This window comes from Botryllus schlosseri, chromosome 10, assembly GCF_051294905.1.
Source record: "Botryllus schlosseri isolate E-star chromosome 10, Bs_hap1, whole genome shotgun sequence".
Taxonomy (NCBI): domain Eukaryota; kingdom Metazoa; phylum Chordata; class Ascidiacea; order Stolidobranchia; family Styelidae; genus Botryllus; species Botryllus schlosseri.
The window spans coordinates 26,986,663-27,011,999 of NC_137245.1; the positions used below are offsets into that span (position 1 = coordinate 26,986,663).

At 41.7% G+C, this 25,337-nt stretch overlaps 2 protein-coding genes and 1 non-coding gene across 3 annotated transcripts; 2 read left to right on the forward strand and 1 right to left on the reverse strand.

Moving 5' to 3' along the window:
* Nucleotides 1–2,471: 2,471 nt before the first annotated feature.
* LOC145448603 (uncharacterized) lies at nt 2,472–17,901 on the reverse strand. Its single transcript, XM_080327018.1, has 24 exons — nt 17,628–17,901; nt 16,630–16,762; nt 15,853–16,028; nt 11,741–11,794; nt 10,738–10,791; nt 10,570–10,677; nt 10,410–10,463; nt 10,129–10,197; nt 9,998–10,045; nt 9,649–9,693; nt 9,128–9,181; nt 8,523–8,576; nt 7,719–7,772; nt 7,586–7,657; nt 5,562–5,597; nt 5,461–5,505; nt 4,847–4,879; nt 4,644–4,790; nt 4,436–4,503; nt 4,187–4,368; nt 3,985–4,062; nt 3,756–3,928; nt 3,131–3,689; nt 2,472–2,675 (listed from the first exon to the last, which is right to left on the reverse strand). Exons 1-24 carry the CDS (start codon nt 17,694–17,696, stop codon nt 2,659–2,661), a joined length of 2,382 nt encoding a protein of 793 aa, XP_080183144.1. The 5' UTR covers nt 17,697–17,901; the 3' UTR covers nt 2,472–2,658.
* Trnah-gug (transfer RNA histidin (anticodon GUG)) lies at nt 15,269–15,340 on the forward strand. Its single transcript has one exon. It is a non-coding gene; the product is annotated as a tRNA-His (tRNA).
* Nucleotides 17,902–19,385: 1,484 nt separating the features above from the next.
* LOC145447616 (uncharacterized) lies at nt 19,386–25,030 on the forward strand. Its single transcript, XM_080325855.1, has 4 exons — nt 19,386–19,903; nt 20,622–20,984; nt 21,433–21,609; nt 24,161–25,030. The coding sequence occupies exons 1-4, from the start codon at nt 19,768–19,770 to the stop codon at nt 24,442–24,444; spliced, it is 960 nt and encodes a 319-aa protein (XP_080181981.1). The 5' UTR covers nt 19,386–19,767; the 3' UTR covers nt 24,445–25,030.
* The last annotated feature ends 307 nt before the right edge of the window (nt 25,031–25,337 follow it).

Genomic DNA, 25,337 nt, shown 5'->3' on the forward strand with positions numbered 1-25,337 from the left:
CCAGGGTTCCTCGCGACGGCCCCGGCGCAACGGTAGGTATTGACTACATGACTGAACCATTCGATAGCTTACGGTCATTACGGAGTGGTGAAACAGCTTGGGAGTATAGCCTAGTCTTTTAATCATCCACCCACCTTAGCTTTGAACAGGGGTGGAGGTTTTAGAAATGATTTATATATTATCAAATTAATCGACTACACGCAATGTATGTAATGCTGGCTTTGTCTAGTTCTCTATCGCCAGGGTTACAACCAAAACTTCTGACTAGCCTTACCGCTAAATTTGGTACGCTGAGAACTGAAAGAAGCACCAGTTCGGATCATTCTCCATCACTGACCGATGTCGTTTTGGTAGCTAGCTGAGGGCTAAACACAAAGGAATAAGGATCGCCACTTTCGTCCACTTCTCATCACGACCTCGTTCAACTAGCTGACGATAAAAGGTTATATTAATACTCAGGTGACCTGCGCTATCCTTCGTGCAACGCACGTGAAATACTGTTCCACAGCGGCCCGACTGGCGGACGGCGAGAACGTGTGGGTGTATTGTATATGTACTTACGTTATATTCCAAGGTATCTAACTCATTGGATATTGCCGAGAAGTGACCGCTGCCTGTACGTGACATAGACATCTCGCTGTTTCGCAGCTCACTATGACATTAGTCTCCAACTGTTACACAGTAGTATACAAATACAGCGATAGATATTGATTGCCAAGCCTTGCTGCCTTGTTCTCAACTCAAGCATGGGAGATAATCAAGCTGATTTACATACACCGGTGATTAGTATTAGTAGACACTAGACCAGGGGTGGGCAAACTACGGCCCGCGGGCCGCATGCGGCCCGCAACACCGTTCTGTGCGGCCCGCGAGAGTCTAAAAGAAACTTGTTTTAAATATTGATAAAATGGATACTGAAAATCGAATTAATGCAGGGACTTAATTAACCATTTTTTAGTATGTTTGACCATGACCATTTTTTAGTATATTTGACCATGATAATTTTTAGACAGTGGTTCTCAAACTGAAGGGCGTAAAAGCATCTCAATGGGGTCGCGAAGCTGGGCTCAAATGAAAAATTTTTTCGCGCTGCGCGCAATTCACGGCCGATTCATAATTATTGCTCTGTATTTAGTCTGAATTTCATATTTAAAAATCTCTCATCCACAGTCGTAACCTTCCATGCCATTAAACTATCCGTTAGGTTTGCTAGCATCCTGGTTGCGTTTTGTGATATGACGCTAAGGGGGCGCGAAAACTTTCACCATCAAAAGGGGGTGGACGTGTCTTAAAAAGTTTGAGAACAGTAGGTAAATACTTCCTATATTATTTTATGTTTAATTTCTGGAGCAACAGCCCGATCTCAAGGCTGACGCAGTTTGAAAGGTTTCAACTGCTAAACATCACAGAAATCCTAAACGAGATTGACACAATTTGGATCACGAGTGAGATTTCAGATTGGCCACTCCAGTTTTAATTATTTCAGTGATGTGCTTATAAAAAACGATTCGCGCGTGTCTTAGATAGATTCGCTTTCTGTATGCGTAGAATTGGGGTTTTTATATTTTCTCTAGCTAATATGGATATGATGCTGTCAGAATTATGTGTCCTGGTACTGAACCACAAGTGGAATTAGTAAATCTATGAACAGATCGCTGCTCACAGATTTAAATTTAAATTCTGTTCTAAGAATCGGGACAACCGACTTTTATCTCTATAGTTTTGACAAATTGGTTACTGAGGTCGACCAGCCTATGAAATCTCGTCAATATGTTTCTGAGGCGTGTACGATATCATCAAGGCAATGTTTGGTTTGTTTTAAATAAGCACATATATTATCTCCATGTCCTCACTACATAATTAAATACTAATATTGCGTTTTGGCTTATAATCCCAATTTTATAAAGTGCGGCCCGCGAATGGATTCAGATATTGAATGCGGCCCGCGAGCTCAAAAGTTTGCCCACCCTTGCACTAGACAGATTCCTCAATTACATCCTGGAATTGATAACTCGCGCAATATACCACACAGTAATATGATGCGTCGCTAGACAGGGTATACCAGAATATTGGATGGGACATGACAAAAGGTAGTCAGGTCGGCAATTTTCGATATTATTGCCTTATGATATACTTGACCAATTTTCCATTTATGCCAAGCGTAATAGGCCTAGTGATAGGCCTACTGTATGAGCACGAGCAGTGTCCTCAACCTGTAACCAAAAACCGTACTCTCTGATTGAAAAGCCTTAAAACCAACGGAGCTGTTCTCTACCACTGTATACCATGAGTTAAATAATTGCTTAGCCTGTCCAGATTATCGTCACGCATGATCGTGCTGGTGCATCAACACAATGCAGCCACCGACCAAGAATTAAGAAAAGTAATTCAGCCATAACCGTTGTCATGTGCTGTCGTATGTAGGCCTGGACTACAGTGACCACTAACCATAAAAGGATGCAGTCAACGCGCAGTGTGCTCAAATCATGAAACTGTATTGCTTGAAGAAAAGTTCATTTAATTCAACAGTCATCAGAACATTGGTGCAGGTTGAAACGCGATGCTTGTCCACTCACTAGGCAGCGAGATTCATTCGATGCGCGCATGTAAACCTGTGTCAAGGTCCGTCATCTTTCCGCAATAATTCATCAGGAATCTTTAGTTTGTAGGAGGACCTGTCAACATAAAAATATTCGTTGCGGTATAGGACAGAAATTCTATCATTGATTCCTCTATGATCGCATGTCCCATCATCTCCCGATGTGCGAAAACGTACACAGGGGTGTGAATATATTTTTCTAACAAATATCAGACTGGCGAATCATATCAGTGACGTTATAATCGAAATATCAAGTGAAGTTTCATAATAATATAATGAAAAGTAAATACATATCTTCAAGTTCGCTGTATACCTAATCCCAGAACTAATATAACATATAGAGGTAACCCCAATTCGATTCCCAGCAAGACATTTGTGGGATGTTTTAGATCCTGAGCACGATTGATACAACTTACATTCAGAACCATTTTTTATGAAATGTGTCTTATCAGGAACATATTCAGCAGTACAGCGTGCCCGGTACTGTACGGCATCAATCTGCGTCGCTTGAAACACTTCTGCATCACCCACCTTTCGGCTGTCGCAATTGACCGGGCGCTATTCTTCTATTTAGGGATTCTTGTCTCAATCCGGAGTTGATTGTAGATCTATATTCAGTGGGATCTGACCTTGAATATTTAGAATTCATAAGACGGGCTGAATACGGGGAATAGTATGGCCGCTGGCGCAATGCGGCTGGATCTGATCTCGGAACGAATGGCTGTGGATTGATGGGACCTTTTTGCGATTCGGAAAATCCGGTAGAGCGCTCTCTCAATTGGTCAGGTTCATTTCCGTAATTTCTTGGTCCTTTACTGTCAGGATTCCGCAAGTTGTCAGGACGTGACTCGGTCGGACCCTTCTCATTGCCCGTTCGCAAATTATCAGCGGGTCCACCACTAGGGCCTTTGTTGCTCTCACTTGCTCTTAGATTGCCTGGTTCGATTTCCACAGGCCCTTTGCGATTTCGTGCACTTAAATTGTCCGGGGGTGAATATAAGCCCCCGTTTTGGAATCGTTTTCTTTCAGCCTCTCTTAGGTTGCCAGCAGCACCTCTGGTTGGAGGCACTCGCGGACCTTTTTCGTTATCCTGTATCGTAAAACAATGCCAGGTTTAATTACAGAAAATTACAGATGTGAAACGCGTTTATTATACCACAAGTCGTGCAATATCTTCTTCCGGCCTTCGCTGGCACTGGCTAACGTCACAAACCCCGGGAAGACCTCTCTGCCCTGGGAATCCTGGCTTTCCAGGGGGACCCGAATACCCACGTGGTCCAAGTTTGCCATCTTTACCATTGAATACTAGGCCTTGTTTCCCTTCGGGGCCTGCATTCATTGAAGGTGGATAGTAAAGCTTCATTTTGGTCTACATTCATTCATACCTCGAGGTCCTGGAGGTCCTGGTGGTCCACGAATGGGTGTTCCAACACTTCCATGGTCTCCTTTGTCACCCTTTATCCCTGAAATTTCGATTGCGAAAGATATTAACCTATGTGCCAATGCACTTTCTTATCACAAGTCTCGCAAATGATTTTATTATGCACGATGAAAGTTCCTTCTATTCCAAGTAAATTAGGAACTGACCTGCTTGACCTCTTTGACCCGGGTTTCCTTGTGGACCAGTCATGCCCCTCAGTCCGTCCATGCCTGGTCGACCAGGTAAGCCAGGGGGACCAGGAGGTCCTTCAGGACCAGGGCGACCATCCTTGCCAGGGATTGTCTTTTTTGCCAGCTGTCTGCACTCATCTCTAATATTTGCTAGGTATCTATGAAGGATAATACCAATATGATGACAAATATACTACATATTGTTTAACGTAGTTAATTTCTTACCTCGGTATCATATCCTCGATGGCTTCTCTCACCACGTCCATTATATCTTTTAAATCCCTTGCTGGTCCCTGAAAGCATATCATACCTTGATTTCTTAAAGGTCTAAATAACTCTTTACAAGACCCTACCTATAATAGGACTGACTGTAAAGTGCAGAAACACTGGAAGGTCACCAGTCACCATTATTTAATAATAAATGAGCACTTACTCTCTCCCCTTTTATTCCAGGCGAACCATTTTCACCTTTTACTCCTTTATCCCCTCTAACGCCAGGAGCACCTATGGGGCCCATGGACCCCATATGACCCTTTGGACCTTGTGGACCGACGATACCAGTTAATCCTGGGAGACCCCGCTGCAAACAGATTCGTTAAACCATAGAAATGAGCCAATTGAATGTCCTATACTCACATTACCCTTGACGCCAGGAAGCCCTGTAAAGCCCTGTGAAGAAATACAATATTATGCTCACTGTCCCCTCTAAGCTGCGCGCTTGCGCGGCCGCGCGCTGCTGACAAAGTCGCCGCGCACTGTTGTATTGTTCCAGGGACCGCGCACTGAGTCGGTGAGTGCGCGCAGACTCGTGAAAAATTAGAGTGGACATTGATTATGATGGAGGCTTTTTAACAAGAATTAGTGTTGGACGTAAGTGTAACTACCCTACTGTGACCTTTGATCTCCGGTTGACAAAATAAGTCATGCGTATGGTACTGTGCATTAAAATTGTAACTGAGTTGTCTTGTCTTTGTGTGTAATGGTGGTTGTATTAAGTCCTGTCTTAGCGTTGGTTGAACGCGTTTGATGTATTAATTGTGCCTGCCTTTCATCTAATCGGCAATAACTCCGGGCTTATTGGTTTCTGGAGAATAGTAGCCAAGCTCTTCTGATAGCTAGACAGATAACAACCGAGGGTACTATGCTTTTTATTCGGGGTATCTAGGCCTACATATTTTTATAAAAGAAACTCCGTAGCACATCCAATCATAGACTTAGGTAAAACCAGCATCGAAGTTGCAGAAACCTACCTTATGACCGGGAGGGCCCGGCGGTCCTAACTTTCCGATTTCACCCTGGGAACACATTGTGATTAGTATCTGCGAAACAAGACAAGCGTGCAAGGTCTTACCGGCACCCCTTTGTTGCCTTTTGATCCCGGATAACCCTGTATAGATTGCTAGGTGATAATTCATCGGTGGACAAAAAGGATTAGCCACTTCCGAATAGCCTAAAACGTGTTCGTTCTGCGTCCTATAGTGAGGGTGGGCAAACTGAGGCTCTTTCAGCTTTTGATTGCAGTTGTTTATTGATTTCACAATGCAATGTACATGCACATGCGTTTTACAATTTGGCTAGAGAGGTTCAACCTGATTATAAATTGACGCATTCTACCACGTATGTACAATATCCTTATTGTTTTCGTGTTGTTTCTTTAGTTATGGTTTACGTAACACCCGTACAATTTAAGGGAAGGTGGCACTACCATGGTTATATTTTTGCAATTGAACTGTTGAGTCGAGTTCACATAAACGTTTCACGCAAAACGATGGAGTATGGTCCATATGGTCATCAATCAATGATAAATCATAAGTGTTCACCAATGAACTTGATAATTAATCACGGCAACGCAGGTCACGATCATTTCCGGGCTAACAATGGTGAATACGGCTCTTTCATGTGCAATGTGCATTTTAAATCTGCTGAGTTTGGCCGAGAAAATGTCGTTGAGCGACAGTTGCAAAGACAAGAAAGTATGAAGAGTAAAATATAATTTGAAACAGAATGGGAGGAAGAGTTTGCATTCAGTGATAACGGAAGTAAATCACTGTGCCTTAACTGTCAAGATTCGCTCCATGATTACAAAGCCAGTAACTGAAAGCGTCAGTACGAAATCAAACACCAAAACTTTGCCACCAGTTACTTAACGAAGACCGATTTGAGGAGTTAAGGTTACTGAGCTGAAATCTTCATTAATTGCTCGGCGGCACTTGAAGGTACTGTTCCGCACAATGAAGACGCCATATCTGCATGAACACCTTGCAGCCCAGGTGGAGACGCACAGTATCACCACAACATAATAAACTTCATTCCATAGCCTGAATTTCAATGTTAGGGAATAAATTCGTATTTTTGTGTTGTGGCTCTTTTAAAACTACGATTTTTGATATGTGACTCGCGCATGAAGCAGGTCCACCGACCCCTGTCCTATGCCATAGCAATAGAGAGTTACATGAGTAGCTTTCGGAGAATGTCTCTCGGGCATGAGCTTTATTGGTAAGAAGAACTGGATGTATATTCTAAAACAGGGACGGGCAACACACGGCCCGCGAGCTGGATCCGGCTCGTGAAGGGATTTTGACCGGCCCGCAGATAGTTTTTACCCTGAAAGTGAAATTCTATTCTGAAAGTATCGACAAATTTTATGCGTCACAGAATGCATTCAAGTTTGCCAACCTGGGAAATATGGACATGAAACTACTTGCTCTGTTGTGGTTCTGGTTTTTGACCGTGAACATAACAAGACAAGGCCGCGTTCCAAAATAGCTGATGTCCACGTGCAGTCTTTACTAAGGGTTTCTTCATACGACATGCCGCCAGAGTTCAATGAGCTTGGTGACAACTTTGACCGACCACAGACGTCTGATTGACTTCAACAGCTATTGCTAATAAATTCATTAAACACTGTTTTGGGTCTCTATGCTTTAAACTTGAATATATACGATGAATACGATTTATTCCTTTGTATAGGTAGATAACTACGCGAAATGTATATATTCTGTAATCCGGCTCGCCAAGTACTTCAATTTCACATATCCTGCCCGCCGACCGACCGGAGAAGTTGCCAGCCCCTGTTCTAGAAAGAGTTTCTTTGCGCAATTAAGATAAAGTGCCAAGGCAGTTGATGTGAATTTGCGTACTTCGTGTGACAATATCAACTACATTTCAAATTTCAACCCTGCTCCTGAATGCAATTCAAACGCAATACGGCTTACTGCTGGATAGCAGCTCCAGGTCTGCCGCGAATTTGATCATAATCAACAGTCCATTGCTTAAACAGAGATCCTGACAATTAGGGAGCCTCCTCGGTGGCTTTGCGAGTATGGATGCACAACGCGCAACTATGTCATGACAATCCCGATTATATTCATATACCTTATGTCCCGGAAGTCCTTGCGTCCCGGGCAATCCTTGAAATCCAGGTTTACCAGCATGGCCCTTGGAACCCTTCAATAGATGAGAAACTAAGATATGCAGAGAGTCAAAAATAGTAAGCACCATTCATTACAGGCAGTCCCGGATCGCCAGCTCGCCCTTCCGGTCCCCGGAGACCTTGATCCCCCTGGATTGAAAAAGAGATGTCAATAGCTAATGTAGGATGGCGCAATTATTATAGGCGTTCGTTCTTTACCATAAATCAATGATGTTCATGTGTACAAGTCGACATTAGCCGAACGACTATAGCAATGGCATAATGAGAGGTGGTCAGTAACGAAGTACTTCTATTTTCTCCTAAAACTCCAGTAGGTTATGTTACTTGTTCTATTTACTCAAGTGGTTTTGTATTCCGCGTCTTCTGAACTAGACTATACTTACTTTTACTCTTGAGACTTTATTAAGGCTAAAGCAATTTGGGGATATGCTTGAATCGCTCTAAGTGTGAAATTGTCACGACAACTGAGCAACATATTTTTGAAAATTGCATCTAATTGTATTGTGATTGGGTATTTTGCGAAGACGCACTCTGCAATTTCGGACGTAGTTTACAACCCATGGGTGCTTTTCACATCCTTATTTTCAACTTCTACTTGAAGCAGTTATGACATATGTCTTTGAAATTACTACTTTCACTTCTAATGGAGTAGATATTTATGGCGTGACTACATGTTATTTGAGTGGCAAGCATAATCATGACCGTTGATCACATCTGGGGATAATATATTATTGGATCATCTTCGAAAACTGCATATTTCAAAATCCTCGTTTATACCAGGAATGCAAAGCATCTACCACGATTAGTGAATTAGTTCATAACAGCTTGGTAGAGAGTGCAGGCCTAATATTCATTTTACTACAACAGTCCAATTCTCACCTTATGACCTTTCGTTCCAACTGGTCCGGGTAACCCCCGTGGTCCAACCGATCCCTAAATATAAACTTTGATTCATGTGAGAGTATTCTAAACATGTAGGATCTCCTTTCAATCAGCTTTCGGTGTGCTACCTCAGTGCTTTCTAACGAGTGTGTATGGGGTACACCAGTACGGAAGGGTATATAACAGGAGTGTATGACAAACTTGTCATAGTAAAGCAGTGGTTTATATTCTGCGGGAGAGTTTCGCGAAGGTCGTTACCTGTTTTTAGTAATCAGCTATCACTAAACACACAGTGAACACCATTAAGTACACAGGGTGCGTGAGCTCGTCTCAAGTATATAAAAGGCAGGTCGAGGAGCATCTTGGAGGTACATGACTTCAATATACAATTTAATCGTATATTCATATTGAAATGAACCCGAATATTTTCGGATGGCACTCGTTAGAGGTAATCGTCAGCAACTAGTAGAGAATTGGAAAGAACATTGTATATCAACATTCGTATCACAAAATATGACGTCACCAGCATGAAATTTCGAATAAGCGAGCGTTGAATGTACCACTTTTAGACGGTACGCGAAAAGGCAGTTCGAAAAACAAACCGTAGTTCCAGGCTCTCCATCACGGCCCGGGCGACCAGGTGGTCCAATGTCTCCCTGAAAGGTGAACTAAAATAAGTGTACTTCCCATTTCAATTACCATATATTAAATAGCCAGGTGTTGGAATCGCTTCATTGTTGATTCTTGGATTCCGTAAACCTTAACCATAACCATCTAGCGATGTAACAACATGACGGATACCGTATAACCAAATGTGGTAGTATAATTTTCGTAATGCGGTTTCCGTAAATGCTTTTGAAGGATCAATTTGGATTGAAAATCCACAGCATCATTGCTTTGCTTACTTAGGGCTACAGGTCGTAGCAGATACAACAATAAGGGACAAGTGTAGCAGCCCTCGTGCACCCCCTATAGGTTGGCGCCAGTGAGATGCTTGAGTGATTATGTGCTGCAGCGTGTATGCTGTTGTTGTATTGTGTCACTACCATCTTTGTTGGAGTACACAAGTGATTGAGTTGAATAGACCTTCATTTCTGAACAGATGCGTCCACACAAGGCTCACCTTTCGTCCTGGCAATCCTCTGTCTCCCTTATGACCTTTAAAGCCCTTTGAATACATACGTGAACAATAGGAACATCTTATTTGTATAGATACCGCATACTGAACTTCGTGCAATTTGAATTGGCGGTAATAAATACAATGTATGCGCATGCGCATTGCGCTCTGGAAAACGTCGACACATGCTTACCATTTTCATTCAACTGTGCGTAGATGATGACAAGTAAGTTAATTGTATAACGTCCCTTTGGTAAACAGATCGAAGAAAAATTGAGGAGTTTTTGTTGCATTTTAATGAAGTTATGTGCATGCTTGTTCCGTAATGATGCTATTTGTGTTCTGAATGACTTACCTGCGCTTTACCAGGAGGTCCAGGCAGCCCTCTAGGTCCCGGTATTCCCTTGAAAAGAATACGTAATTGTAAGGTTGATTACAAGTTTTAGAACATATAGGCCACAAGGGCTCATACAACAATATTCGTACCTCGTCTCCTTTAGCTCCTTTTTGTCCGTCTTTTACTTCTGTGAGATCAATCCCCGGACAAGGCTCTCCCTATATGCATTGGATTTAGTTTGTATGTATGCGATGGCTGTTCTGGTAAAACCATAGAGCTAACGACCTGTATACGTAACAAGCAATTCAGGTGATCTCGTATTCTTGGACATGACGTTAGAAAATTAGTGAAATGTGATGATTACTCAGTTGAAGCATTAGAAATAGACGTTGGAACTCTGGGCTGTAGATATCAAATCAAACGTTCATACTTTATCTCCCTTTTCGCCAGAATGGCCTTTCCAACCAGACGCTCCAATATGGCCCTGGAAAAATATCATACGAATTCGTCAGTGTATGCTTGCTTCATAAACACTACTGTAGTAGCCATTAGCCAATATTGAGGTGGTCAGTAACGAAATACCGCCATACCTTAGGTCCTGGGTAACCCCGGTCTCCTTTCTCACCCCTCATGCCCGGAAGTCCCACATCACCAGTGAGTCCGGGTAGACCAGTGCGTCCAGGTACTCCGGGATCGCCCTTAACGACATGACATCGCTGGTAATGTGGCTGTTATGAGTTTCAATGCAATACCTATACCTTTGCCCCGTCGTAACCCCAATGACCCTTGTATCCACGCTGACCCGGCGGACCCTGGATAACAGTATTTTCATAACGATGACTCGGCAAAATCGAGTCTTTTGCTTTGCTTCGAGTCGATTCGATTATCACTCATTATAACGTCACAACAGTATGATAGACGTGTTCAGTTCAAATACAGCCTATCATCTGTACCATGATTACCATATTTTGGAATTCGGAAAGGAAGACACTTTTATCCAAAAAAAAGGTCGTCACTCTAGGTCAAGTCCCGAATTACCCACTTGTTACCTATAGTTCTGTGGCGTTGACGAAAAAAGGTAATTTTTTCAGATTTGACTCCCGCGTAACCCATCGTCCATCTGTTACGCCGAAATTTAACGTTTTCTTGGTATTTTTTGGCCATTTTAAGCAAAAGATGAGGACAAATTGTCAAAATGAAGACATTTGGGCGAAGGGCGGACATTTCTTGAAAAGGGAGTACAACTCCTCCTAAAGGAGGACGTATGGTAACCCTATTCTATGCGAACACAGAGAATACTATGCTATATCCACACCACATATTTCGGTATTTATCAACCATTCCTATTTCATTGCGATTTGTGACAATGCTACGGGTTGATCACGACGGCAGTTCTGCCATTTACACTAACCCATGTAGCATTGCACTGCGTTTCGTATGCGGTACGACCAATCGAGGTCTCAAGGTTTCTACAGTGGAAAATACCATCGAAGCTGTGTTTCGGAAATTATTTTACTCTTAGTTGTAATGAGCGTGTCTTTCAGTACTCGGAATAATCATCTCTCACTATTCGACTCGATTAATTTAGATCAATACTCGGTTAAGATTCGAGTACTCAATCATTGTGCCCAGCCCAATTAATAACAGATGATAATATCAGAATTCGCTGTTTGTGGCATAGAGCGATTATTCTAGCAGACGTGATATTGCGGCGCTGAGAATATTCTATAATGCCGAAATCCGTAAATCCATACAACTTACCCGATCTCCTTTGGGTCCAGAATAACCAATCGGACCCGCGTTGCCCTTTTCTCCCTGTACGAAAGAACGTCGATTGGAAAAGTGCGAGGGAAAGTGATCTCATACTAAACAGTGGGTCGATTGAGACTTTGCAAGTTTTCGCACGTTCGCTATTCTATATAATTTGTACTGTTCCTAAAAGCTACCAGGGTAACCACGTTATCAGACTGTCGCCAAACGTTTCATCACGTCATAAACCTCAACACAAATTCAAATTCAGCTTCAAGATGACTTCGATTTTTATAAGGCTGTGTTTTAACCTTCATACCCCCTGACACGTAAATTCCGGCCAATAATCTCGCTGTACAGTGCACCCGTGGTACACATAGCCATAACATACCCTAGAATTACACCACGGCATAAATCATTCACAACAATTCAATCGAAATGACGCTTGAACGTAGGGACGTAGGATTTATGACTGCAACACAATTCGGAGTTAGGTTCTGATCAGGAACATAACAGCACTTCGTCAGGCCCCCCAAAAAACGTTCGTCTTGGGCCCCCCATAAGGTGATAAACCTAACTTCTGGGGGGCTTCGCCCCCCAGACCCCCGTAGCCTGTGCTCTGTTTTCCGATACTTGTCCTCTACATTGGCTGTCCATTCAGTGTGACAGCTTTTCTCGCCTAAATGCGCGAAGCGCAAGAATTTTTATAATTCGATGACTGAATCGGTCAATATGATCGGGAATGCATATATTTTGCTATTAGTTTTTACCCTCCCTCTGCTCACGAAATCGGATTTACCGGTAGAGCTGAGTGAGGTGTGTTTGAAAAGGTAGGAACCCTCAATAATAATTAAACATCTCCGGGTGTATACCCGTTGCCAGGAACGAAACAGCACTTCGTCAGGCCCCACCCCCCAAAAAAACTTGAGTCATGGGCTTCCATAAGGTGATAAACCGTCCCCAATCACGTTGTTCGCTTTTACCACGAAATTATAGTGGTACCGTTTCGTGAGCCAGCGCGATGCGCGAAAAATTTTGATAAGTCATGATAAATCGGTCAATAAGGTCGGTAATTGCATATATATTGTTATGAATTTATTGTCCTATCTACTCATATTTACCTGGTTAGCTGAGTAAGGTGTCTTCAAAACTGTAGAGTCCGTAAATAATAATTAAGCATATTCGGGCGGGCAGACCCGTTGGTATGACTTCGTTACTTGATGTTATTTCGTGACCTCCTATCTGTTATATCAAAAAATATAGAATCGCCCAAACGTACTAAACTATAAGTTCACATGATTTCAAATTGGTATTTCTTCACTGCCATATAATTTTTCCCTGCGGGATGGTATTTGTCTTGTGAGGTTCAGATTGCCAAGACAGGAGCATTCGGCGCCAGTCAATTAAACCTATGTGTATTCTGTACTCTGTAGGCCTATATATAACGAAGTTTTCGGTCATTATAAGGGCAGTCCCGTTCGGCCAAGGTTTTCTCGCCGCCGATCGTTCTGGCACACTTCTTGGAGTCGCATATTACATGGCCTAAAACTTTATGTCTTGGTGCGTCGTGGCGCGTTAATGGCCAACGCCGATATGCCCATTTCTATAAATGTTGCGTATTTTTTCTTTGGGGTAGAGTACCCAATACTTAAGATATTTGGAAACTGGAAATCGCGCCCAGCGCGAAAAATTTTTGAAAAAGTTCCACAAATTTTCAAAGAATACTCTATAATTTATGCTAATTCACGAAATAATTTTGTGCCCTCTTCGAGCTTGCCCCCCCCCCAATTGGGGGGGTTTAGTGTGCGGCAGTTACGGCCCTGGTTCTGATTTCGTGTAGCGCCTTTCAGGTGTGAATACATACTTTTTTCGCTAAGAGTTTATTTGCTTTTAAAGCCATTTTAAACTTCTACTATCGATAAAACCTACTGTTTACTCCTTCCCCCAAAATAAATAAATAAAATTAAAGAAGTTGGCAGGTAGTATTTGGAGACAGTAAAGAGACGAGCCTCAACTATAATAGCGCAATTCATCATAAACAACTGAGAATCTATATTTACGAGCATTAATCGAGCACTGATTCCAAAAATCCAGATATCAATAATTTCATAGCACCCCTCCAAATCGCCGAGGAATTTGAACTTAGTCGGCGCCGAGATTCAATAACCAGGTTAAGCACATACGAATTTGCCTCACTGATTGTTGTTTAACAATCCGACGATCGCATCGTAGTGAAACGATACGTTATTGACTTCTCAAACAGACGGTGTGGTATGAAGCGTGGAGCTGCAACGGCCAACAGGTAGTTCAGAGCAAATGCATTCCCTTAATGATGTGCCGTTATGTAGGCTATTTTCCATCCATACCCATCTTCAATTGGAGATATGTGGTAGCTTGTTACGTAGCGTGCGTCTCAAGAGTAATAATGCCATAATACACAAGACGCCAACTGAATCGGCTAAATTTTTGGGTGTATATACTTGTAAATGTAACTCTGAAGGGGTCAGTGCCTCACCAACTACGAATCTCACCGCCTGTCACTGGTTTAAAGTATGGTTACGATGCGTCCTCTTTTAAGAGGATTTGTCCTCTTTTTTTAAAAAGGGTCCTCGGAGGACGCCTAAATGTCTCTTTTTTTGGGAATTTGTCCTCTTTCGTCTAAATTTCAGTTAAATGTACGTGGAAATTGGACTACTGAGATATACGAAATCAGCGCTCAAGTAACTTTCTGACGGGTATTTCGGGACTTGAGCCAGAAAAATGACCACAAACTTTGGAAAAATTTACCATTTTTCCGGATTTAAAGGGGATATTAAATTGCAACGCATTCATTGTTGTATATCTTTATTGGGAGCTCATACGGTAGGCGTTCGAAATTGAGATAGGAATAGTTAAAGTGAGTTAAGGCGTTATTATTGCTCATTGCCGGTGACTCGTAGGCCTACTGAATATTACTCAAACCGCTTTTGGAAGCGACTGTTGCTGTCGAGTGTTGACTGTCATTGATTATCAAGTGTTACTCTTGTCAGGGCGCGAGTACCCCTTCAAAATCGACATCGTTCCAAACAATCACATCGAAGCACAGTCAAATGTAACAATGCATCTCTTTTGATTCTAGTCTTTTCCCGTGGCTCATTACTATTATTATATTATGCGTGAAACAGAAGCAAAAGCGTCAGTGTCTCACCAGCCATAAACCACATCAACGTCACCAGTCAAGATCATCATAGTGCTAGTCTGCTTGCTAGTTCCTACATCTCGCGGCAGCCTTGTGAGCATTGCAAATGGCCCTCAGGTACAGGGCCACAGCTCAATGGTCCAAACCAAGTTATGCTTGTCAAAATAGACTTCTTACATAAGCCACGACCAATTGTCGTATTGATATTTCAAAACTGATATTAATTACGCGTCGACAAACAGTAAAACTGTTCACTATTCACACCTCAATGCCCGCCATTCGATTGCTATCGACAAGACTGCACCGATATGATACGAGAGAAGTGAAGTAATCTCCGACGGTGAGCTAGCTCATCGCGCTGCGCTGTGATCGTATAGTGGTTAGTACCTCACGTTGTGGCCGTGATAACCCAGGTTCGAATCCTGGTCACAGCACATTTTTGGTTGCTCGTTATCTCAATTGTTGACAATAGTGAGCCATTGGGCTAAATTGTGCGGCAGACTCTTTTTATTTCGAAACGAGTATTCGGGTATCGCACTCTATGACATCCTACGAGAGTGAATTATGGTGGGACTACAAATATGTACCGTTTATGCGACCACATCGAAAGTAATGCCACCCGTACGCCGCATGCAGTCGATTTGGTTCAACCGACCATACCTATTTCATGGCACTTTGTGACAATGATGTGAGTTGATCAGGACCTCATTCAGAGAAATGTAACATGCATAGCTACGTACTATATGTTTTGGCCGAAGTGATACGACTAATCAAGCATTTAAGAATTCCACGTTGGGATAAATGGGATCGAGACTATGATTCTCGTTGAAATATAAGTCGTACTGGAGAGGGTAGTATAGTTTCAGTATTTGAAAAAAATCGTATCGCTTTCAGAACTGGAATCGCTGTGCCTAGCCTTAGTGACAATTCAAGTTTTGATACCAACCTTCGGCCCTGGAAGAGCTTCACATTTACACGCGTTCTCATCGGGAGAGGATAACAACCGGTCCTCTTCTCTCAAGGCTCCTACCGATTCATCCACAGGCCGATAAGACCGGTAGTTGGCGCTCCTAAGATTCCCGCCCCTCGCGTACGCTTTTTGATTCGCTTCCAGATCACGTCCTGTATATTTGAAACTGAAAATCTTGCACAACGCAAGCCTAGTGCTGATGCACTGTCATTCACTCTTGATTCAGAGGTGGGTTACACCACATCCTTTTGCTTTTGGTTTTAGTATTGGGTCTGGGGCCAAAATCAAGTGCCTGAGCGATTCGATTGTGAATCGAGCATCAGGCTTGGGTTCCAATTGAGCATTCGAGTATTTACTCATTATGGCATCGTAAACGTATGAAAGACGAGGAAAGTTGAAATAATGTCCTTTTACGCTATCACAACTAGTATACTGCCTGTTCTACATCACATTTACGATATTTTGATCATGTTTCAACGATGCATATTTCATCGCAGATTGTGACAATGCTGCAGGTTGATCACGGCTTAACAGTTCACAGGTTTGCTATTTCCAGAGCGGGCGTGTCTCTATGCTACACGTTTCGTATGCTGCGTAACGACCAATCTAGGCTTCTAGGCTTCCTAGCGGAGAACACTATTGATACTATAATTTTCTTTGAGAAATTTACAAACGTATCGAATCATTATAATTATACTTGATTCAGATTCGAGTGCTCGAACCGCAGCCCTATCCCGCATAATTTGCCATCACCTGCTGCTAATCCGCTGGTGTCTGAGCGTAAATTCCCGACTAAGTTTTCAGATGGACGCCCCAAACGTCCGTAATCGTGCCGACGTACTCGGTTCGCATTGTCGATCCCGGCACCATACGATGTAATTGACTTCTAGAACCGAAAGTTTGCGGTGATTGGAATCATAATCCTGCAGGATTGTTGGCTACTAGTAGTCCACGTCTCATGTCAGGATATATATATAGCCTACGTATTGGAATGTGGCCAGGGCGTCCGGTACAAAAACAGACGTGTAGGGCAGAAAAACAATCATGTTATTTAGGAAATATATTGGCGTAAGAAGAGGTGGACATTAACGAAGTACCGCTACTTTTTTGAACAACTTCAAGTAAGTTTTGCCTACTTCGCCTACTCAAGTGGTTGAGAGAGCGAGATAGTGTGAGGGTGATGCGTCCGGCTTCTTGATTGTAGGTCGTGGTTTCGATCCCCGGCTGAGTGAGACCAAACTGGTATCCGGGCTATACTTTTAGGCGATCAGCTTCTCAGCTCAACATCTCCGTCGTCAAGACAGCTCGATGGTTCAGGCGAAAATGAATATCATCTCTCTCTCCCCCCCTCTCTCTCTCTCATTCTCTCTCTTTTAAGCTTAGAATACTTACCTTCTTATTTACTTAGAAATCGTTACTTCTACTTGTACGGGTGTGGAAATTGAGTAAGTTCCTTCTACTTCTAATTCAATACAAATGAGTACTTCTATGTGCGTAGATCAAAGAGTATTTTTATACAATATACCAAAAAGTCTAGGTAGCAGTCAATGTACATTGTTTACGTGGCGAAAAATCCAACGTAACTTTTGAACAGAAGAGTGGCACTCGCTCTCGGCAAACTGTTTCGTACTTGGAGAAATCATTATTGCTGCAAGAAATTAGTCGAAGATGAAAGGTACACCGGTAACTTAGTTTGTATATTAGGCAACGAAATACCGAATAAAACCCGGATCCTAAGCAAATCAACCTACCTGGCGTTCTTGCTGCAGTCCTCTACGAAACAATAAAACAACACACAGCAAAATGTGTCTAAATCCCATTTTAGATCCTAAATAAAATATATGAAGAGCTTATTGACGGTACAGAATTTGAATATACAATTAAATAGTATATTCATATCGAAATAAATTCGAACATTTTCAGCTGACACTCGCCAGGGGTAATCATCAGCAACTATAGTTGAGAATTGGAAAGGTTACCGTATATCAACAATAGTATCACCAAACATTACGTAGCCGGCGTGAAATTTCGAAGCATCGTGCATAGAGATCGCTTAGCCTTAGACTCAATGTACTACTTCTATATGGTACAGGAATTCCTATGTTGGCACAAGCTAGGTTGGCGTATTTTGTTAAAAGTCGACTTCAAGGCACACTAATGAAAGTACTGTGGCCGGCCTCTCCCAACGGCAAATCATCATTTCGCCTTATCGACTGTATCTCTAAACTTGCAACGGTTTCATTTTTGATTACCATCCAGCAAACGCTTGACAGTCAACTGCACTAACATTGCGGATACTCGCCTTAAATAGAAATGTTTGCGAGTAATGACAGTTTCCCAACACAGCAAGTCTTCATCAACAGCTAAATATACTGAAAACAATAAATTCATCCGCCGACGACAGCTTTTCACAGTAATTCACACGTCGCAGTGAAAATATTGGATCCATTAGTAGCTGTAACAGAACCTTTTCACACCTGGACACTTTGAGTCCGCAGGCATCGGTTATAATCACGATACCAAGTGCAACTCGCAGGTTGATGGTAATGACTACGTGATGTTATGACAGGAATATGACCAGAAAATTTATTACTGACAGAGTGTTTTCTAGTTAACCCGTTTCATATTTGTCATTCGTACGTCATTATTAACAAAATGAATCTTGTGTGCATCTGAGAGTGTGTGTGTGTGCCTTGCCTATGCTAGGGGCGATAGACGATATTGTTTACAATGTTCAGTGCATGTAGTTTCCTGTATTATATGAGGCAGATGGTTCCACATCAGCGATTGTTCATTCATGCAGGTTGCAGACGAATATATATTTAGTGTTATACATGTACTTCATAGTAATTCATGCCGGGCGAAGTGGGTTTCTTCATGCAATGTTGGTTTGCGCCCCCCAGTGTGTGGACATTTGACACATTGCACATATGCCCGTGCATCATTTCTCAAAGTTCGTTTTGAATATCAATTGAATCGCAAATCCTTGGTACACAGAGCATGTTAGATTCCGGTTTAATTTCTTATATTTAATATATTAATATGTGTGCGCATTACTCGATCCTATATCGTCCGTTGCATTAGTTATATTCACTAATAGGTATATATATTTGAATGCTAATTACTGCAATTGACTACTTCTAGGTCGTGGTGCACCAAGCACTAGCCGGTTTAAAGTGCCACTTCGAAAATAATAATGCCACAATAACAATACTGCACTGTGAGAATTTAGCATTAGCCTGAAATAAGATCGAATGAAAGTTGCAAAACCCTCCAACCATCGCGGCCATGCCTATCATGCACTAGGACGTTTCAGAACACAAAAAGTCAATTCGTTACGTTACGTTGTTGGAGTTCTTCAATATACAGTTGAATAATATGTTCAATTCAAATAAACCAGAATATTTCCGGCTGACACTTGTGAAAAGTAATCGTCAGCAACTCTAATTTATTTATATCAACAATGACAAAAGTTGACTCCAAGGCACGCAAATCTAGTTTGTGACATCAGAATGAGTTCGTGTAAAATCTAAAATAGTACGTTGAGCTTATGAAGTCATCTGTTCGCTTCGATTATTTCATGTCGATGACTTTATATTTGGTGATACGATTGTTGATATACAATGTTCTTCTCAATTATCTGCTAGTCGCTGACGATCACCCCTGGCCAGTGTCAGTCGAAAATATTCGGATTAATTTCAATATGAATATATAAGTCAGTTGAAAATCTTTCATATTGTGAATACCAAAGAGTTGAGAGTATTGAACTCAGAATCACGATTTGCCTATCCTCTCGGATAACGCGGCACCAATATAAGCGACTGAACCCATCGGAAATATGTTTCTGTAACTGAACGCATCGCTTGATGTCAATGTAAGAAGGTGATGTAAATGTCACGACGTGACGAATATTTCGTCGCACGGGATACGCCGTGCCGTTGCAGCTCAAACTCGCAGAAATATTTAGCGAACATGGAGGTGCGCGTAGCAGTAATCGGAATTTTCTTGTTCGAAGCAGTTGGAGCAGGTAAGTTTCGAATGGCAGCAACTAAAAAAACTTTCGAATCAGTTATGAATGAACCACCACCATGCATGATAAACTCAGATGCGTACTTGAGCGTTGGAGATCCGATCCTATAGCTTACAAGAGCCTAGAGTGAACGTGGGTCGTGCTGTAAGTCAGTACAGTATTAAATTCAGCAACCAGAGGCTTACTCAGAATAGGCTTACTCTAAAATTACCATATAGTACCATACCATGAAATGAAAGCATTAAAGCAACAGTAATTACGAATTTCGGTCGCTTGCAGGAGCGAGGTTTACGTGCCAATATCTATGTCGATAACAAATAATTTAGTATTTACTATGGTTGCGACATGTTTGCTCTTTCGGGTCGGAAGTGGCTATATGGTAATGAATAATAACAGATTGCGAGAAGTGTAACTGATTAATACTGAAACAAACTCGTCAAGGCCAATCATTTGCAATTAAGAAATGATAAAAGAACATTGTTTGCTTATCAAAAATCTTGTTACCAAATAGTGTCGCTACAAAATGTTCTTCTCGATTCCGTATTTGTTGATGACGAATATACTGAAAGTACTCGGGTATATTTCAATATGATTGTATCATACAATTGTATATTGAATTTCGGTACGTTTTAGAGTCTCTTGAAATTTAAAGATACTGTATTTTGTTGCATCTGTCTGCGTGCGTACATTGGTAAAATACATTAATTGTTTTTAGACACAACCATACAATTCATTGGAAACAGCGAAGCTAACGATGGGATCACTTATTGGGCGCCCAACTTTCCGACTATTACAGTGGTGGTTACATCTTCGTGTTCTACGAACGGGACTCGCCTCTTCACGGTATCTGGCGACACAAACATTCTCTACGATTCGGTGTTGACGCTCGGGGAGAACTGTGCTTCTTGTGAATGCACGACCATCGAAAGCACAGTCGCTATTTCAAGGGAATGTGTGGCGGGCAACGACCAAGTCAGCTTAAGCACCAGGCTAAGCGGTATACCCAGTGAAACGAAGGTTTTGTCGGTGCGATACAATAACGGAACGAACGATTTCGTGAAAGAGTCACGGTATCGAAGTATGATGTTATTCGTGTTTTATTGCCTCGTAGCTAACATGATATTTGTTGTTAACGATGTTTTTTGCGGCATACATAATCGGCATGGGTGGTCACTGCTCAGTAATGAAGGATTTCTACTTTTGTGAATCCAACCTGTATTACTAGAATTCTAGCCAGCCTTCAAGATTATCGAACCTCGATCTCGCCTATGATCGACACATGCGTCCTTCATTTTCCTCGCTTATAAACGTTTTATGTTATCCACTCTTCCCATCCATTGTGAATGTCTCGTATTTACATCACCTAGGCCCCGGTGGGTGTCTGATTTCAAAGACTACTCTAAGTCGTTTCGACATCTTCCTATCTTTTCATAGTAACGCAGTCTTGTGGTGCCTTGAAATAATGAAATTATTATTAAACTGATGCTGATCGTCTGCGGTGAGATAAAAATGATATGATCTTGCAGACTGTACAAAGGCCGACGTTCTGCAAAACTTTACAATTTCAACCCAAACGTCCCAGGAGTCCTTCGGTTATATGGAAGGGGTTGACGTAACGTGCTCGTCATGTTCGAACGAAAATTCAACGACCCGCGCCGCGTGCGAAGTCAACGGTGAATGGAACACGACAGCTGTCGATTGCGGTAAGGGTGTGTAAGGTGTGCCAGGTGGACTACTGGTAATTTCAAATATGTTTGATAACGAGAAACTTGAAAGTACAGAACTTTAGTATACAATTATGCAATTTATTAATATATTCATACTGCATCAGCACCTGTAGTAGACTAACTCAATTGTTAAATATTTCACTGCTGCTTCAACTGTTTTCAGTTCTTTTTTGTGGAAAAACTAGGCCTAGAATATTTCCTACTGCTCTGCTACTCTAAAATCGCCACTTCTACTTGTACTGCAGTAGAAATTTATGACTTTACGTCCACTTCGACTTGAAAACGAACGGTGACTTCTGTGACCACTTTGCCTGTAAGATAAAACATAGATCGTTATTCGGAGTCTAGCAGTCAGAGATTATAGTTCTCTGATTCCCTACACCAGGGTTCTCAACTTCTGATGTATAGCGGGCCGCATTTTCACAACCAAAAGTGCTGCGGGCCGCAGAACATTATTACTCGTATTTGTAAGCTACTATTATATTCACTGTATCTATCAGTCGTATACGGGCGTTTAATACACATTTTAACGTATTCTAAAGCATTAATGGACAGCGTCCACAGATTCGTAGTTGCTGTTTTTGTGTGAATATGTTATCTATCAGTGGCCCAAGTAAATCACGCAGATTTTTCTCCTAAAATATGCTTACTGCTATGGTAGCAAGTTCATGGAGCGTGCATTGCATGCATTGCCAACGTGCTATATGCACCTTCAAACCCTTTCAGCACGGATCCCTCAGTTTAATTGTGTGAGCAAGGACATAATTACGGTAACTGTTTTCGTCACCGAGGCCATTGTATATTTTAGCTCTCATGCAAAATACATCGATATGAGAAGAACTCTGGCGTTTCGGGATCCTTTTTGAGCAAACCAATCAACCCTTTTTCCTATCTTACCATGGCTGGAGCCCCATCAATAGTTACAGAAGTTAGCTTTGTCAAGTCGGTATTATTTTGGGTGGTTCTCGATAAAAGCTCGCAATTGCGACAACTCTTCGACACATACGACACATCGGTTTTCCATATATCGCTGCAAAAGCAAATTTATGGTCCCACGCTGAGTTGAAAACCCGATTTTCGTCTTTTAACTCCGCTCTCCTTGTATCGATCTGTTCAAGCCAGCCGCGGTTTTTGTCTGTGTGTTTTATTGGCACGACAGTGGCGCTTTTCGCTTATTAAGGTCACGTGCGCCACGACAGTAACATGCGTAGTATTCTTTGTCTTTGCTTTATGTCTCCTTCCGGACGGTCTTTCATCATCGGTCTCCCTAGTTTTTCATGCGCCCGAATCTTCGTCTTAACTGGCTCGGCTCACCTTCACTCTGGGCTTTTCATACACTGCAATCGCAGTGACGTTAGCGGTGAGGAGACCTGATAAACCTCCGACATATAAAAGTTTGAACTGGGGTTCGAACCCACATCCATTGGTGTCGTCGTGGTGATGGTGATTGTAACATTCTTTAAGAGTATAGGCCTACTACCCATCATGATGCTCATGAACCAGAGTCCAGACGAATATCCATCATCAAAACAATACCAATTTCAACTCGAGTATATCAAGGAACCAGATTACATCATAAATTGTTCATCAATAAACAACGCAGAGACGGTGCGATGAGAGAGCTAAATCGCTAAATTAATAGCCTATGTAATATTTCGGGTCTCAGTAGTAATTGCTTTGAGAAAAGTGTGTGTATTCGCACCCGTGCACCACCCGTGATATACAGGTGTGGATATACACCTCCGGTACACCAAACCAGAACCTACTTCAGACTTACCTCACGGTATAAATCAAGCACAATATCTTAATCCAAATTATGTAGGAAAGTAGGATTTGTGACCGCTACATAATTCTGAGTTAGGTTTTGTCATCGTGTACCACTTCTAGGGTGTGAATAAACACTCTTTTCTCTAGGAGTGTATTACATAGGTTACCATATGTCTTCCTTTAGGAGGATTTGTCCTCCATTTTCAGGAAATTGACAATGTCCTCCGAGATCGCCTAAAATTCCTCCTTTGTGACAATTCGTGTCCTTTTACAGCTTTTACAGCTAGGCTAATGGACAGGGTCAACTGAAAATCAGCATAAATGTCACGAAATAGGTAATGCGGACGATCGAGCTGGCCATTCACGAGTTCGAATCCTGGTGATGAGCTTTTGTTTTAGTCAACACCACTAAAGCAACGTAAAAAACGGGTAATTCGGGAGTCGAGTCAAAGTCATGACCTTTCTTTTTCTTTTTTAAGTCAACACAACAAGATTTATTGTAAATATTTCAAAACAAGCTGTTTCGAATTTTGGTAAACTAACATTTATGATTTTTAAAAAGAGCACTCCTTTCCGGATCCCCAAATATGGTAATCCTAGAATTACCGTTGTCGATCTAGTTTTTACCTTCAATGACCGACACCAATGTTTCTTACACAGTGTGATATCGACTCGATATTATCGGCAAACCGATATAATCGGTCAGTCGCTAGTCATGCGTCAAAGACAATGAAGAAATCACGAATTAATTCTTTTCCAGACACAATATGTGCCGAGAATAATGAAGATGAAGCTCAAGCAACAACTCCATTCAACGGATCTGCTGCGGATGTAGTAACGACGCTAGCTGGCGCGGCAAACGTTACCACAACAACAACTACAGCATCGAATTTCAGTGACGAAGAAATAAACCAAATTATAGCGGTCACAGTCGCAACCAACGTGATCATGGTTGTGAGCTGCTGTGTTATGGTATTCTTTTTCCGACTCAAACGCAGCGACAAGGAAAAATCACGCAATCACACGCCGGAACCAGAGGATTAAAGCGTAGTAGAGTGAACTCTTCAGTTCCCACTATTTGGTTAGCTTTCATTTGTGATTTCCAGTATACAATTGAATATTATATTCATATTGACAGTTATATCGACATTGGTTCGGGCTTATCGTCAGCAACAAGCAGAGTATTGAAAAGAACATTGTATATTAACAGTCGTCATATTTGGTGATACGATTGTTGATATAAAGAATTCTTTTTGAGCCGAAAATATTGGGGTTTATTTTATTTCAATAAGAATATATTACACTGGTGAATACGATTTATGAAATTTCAAAAAATTCACAGCCAAAAAATCTGACGTGATAGAGCAATTCTAATCTCAGATTCGGAATCATTCATCAAAGTGCCTGACGCATTATTTCTAATTTGTAGAGCAGTGTTATTCAATTGTATACTGAAGTTCTGTACCTCCAAGAGTATTATCAATTATTTGAGATTTTTCTCACTGTGTTGATTTCAAATAGTGCTATAACGAAGCTTCGTAGTCTGATCGATTTTTTACTTTTCGATCATAGGGATACATCGCTTATGCATATTTATAGCTGTGTGCTGAAATACACGTACGATAAACCAGCCTGTGTATATAGTATTCAAATAAACAGGATGCGTCAGGTAGATAGGCTTGAAGAATCTAAGAACCGCAATCAGATTCCGTTCTCAGTCATCTGGCTTTTTTGGAATTCTCTTTCAACTGTTGTCTGATAGAAAGACCGAAATCGAGTACCTGAGTGATTCGATTCTGAATCACGTATTACGCTTTGAGTCTAGTCGAGTATTCGAGTATCAGTCATTATGACGTCACATCAGAATTTACTATGTCAAAGTTGAAATATCTACCTTTGATGCCACCACAAAGAACATAATGCCTGCTATCCGTCAC

Excerpts from the sequence above, each read along its gene's own strand:
- LOC145447616 (XM_080325855.1), top strand. The coding sequence starts at position 19,768 with ATGTCACGACGTGACGAATATTTCGTCGCACGGGATACGCCGTGCCGT. Across the intron at positions 19,904-20,621 it reads GTTCGAAGCAGTTGGAGCAG|ACACAACCATACAATTCATT; the intron begins GTAAGTTTCGAA and ends AATTGTTTTTAG. Across the intron at positions 20,985-21,432 it reads GAAAGAGTCACGGTATCGAA|ACTGTACAAAGGCCGACGTT; the intron begins GTATGATGTTAT and ends ATGATCTTGCAG.
- LOC145448603 (XM_080327018.1), bottom strand. The coding sequence starts at position 17,696 with ATGGGATTTAGACACATTTTGCTGTGTGTTGTTTTATTGTTTCGTAGA. Across the intron at positions 10,678-10,737 it reads GGGGTTACGACGGGGCAAAG|GGCGATCCCGGAGTACCTGG; the intron begins GTATAGGTATTG and ends CATGTCGTTAAG. Across the intron at positions 3,690-3,755 it reads AAGATATTGCACGACTTGTG|GATAACGAAAAAGGTCCGCG; the intron begins GTATAATAAACG and ends TTTACGATACAG.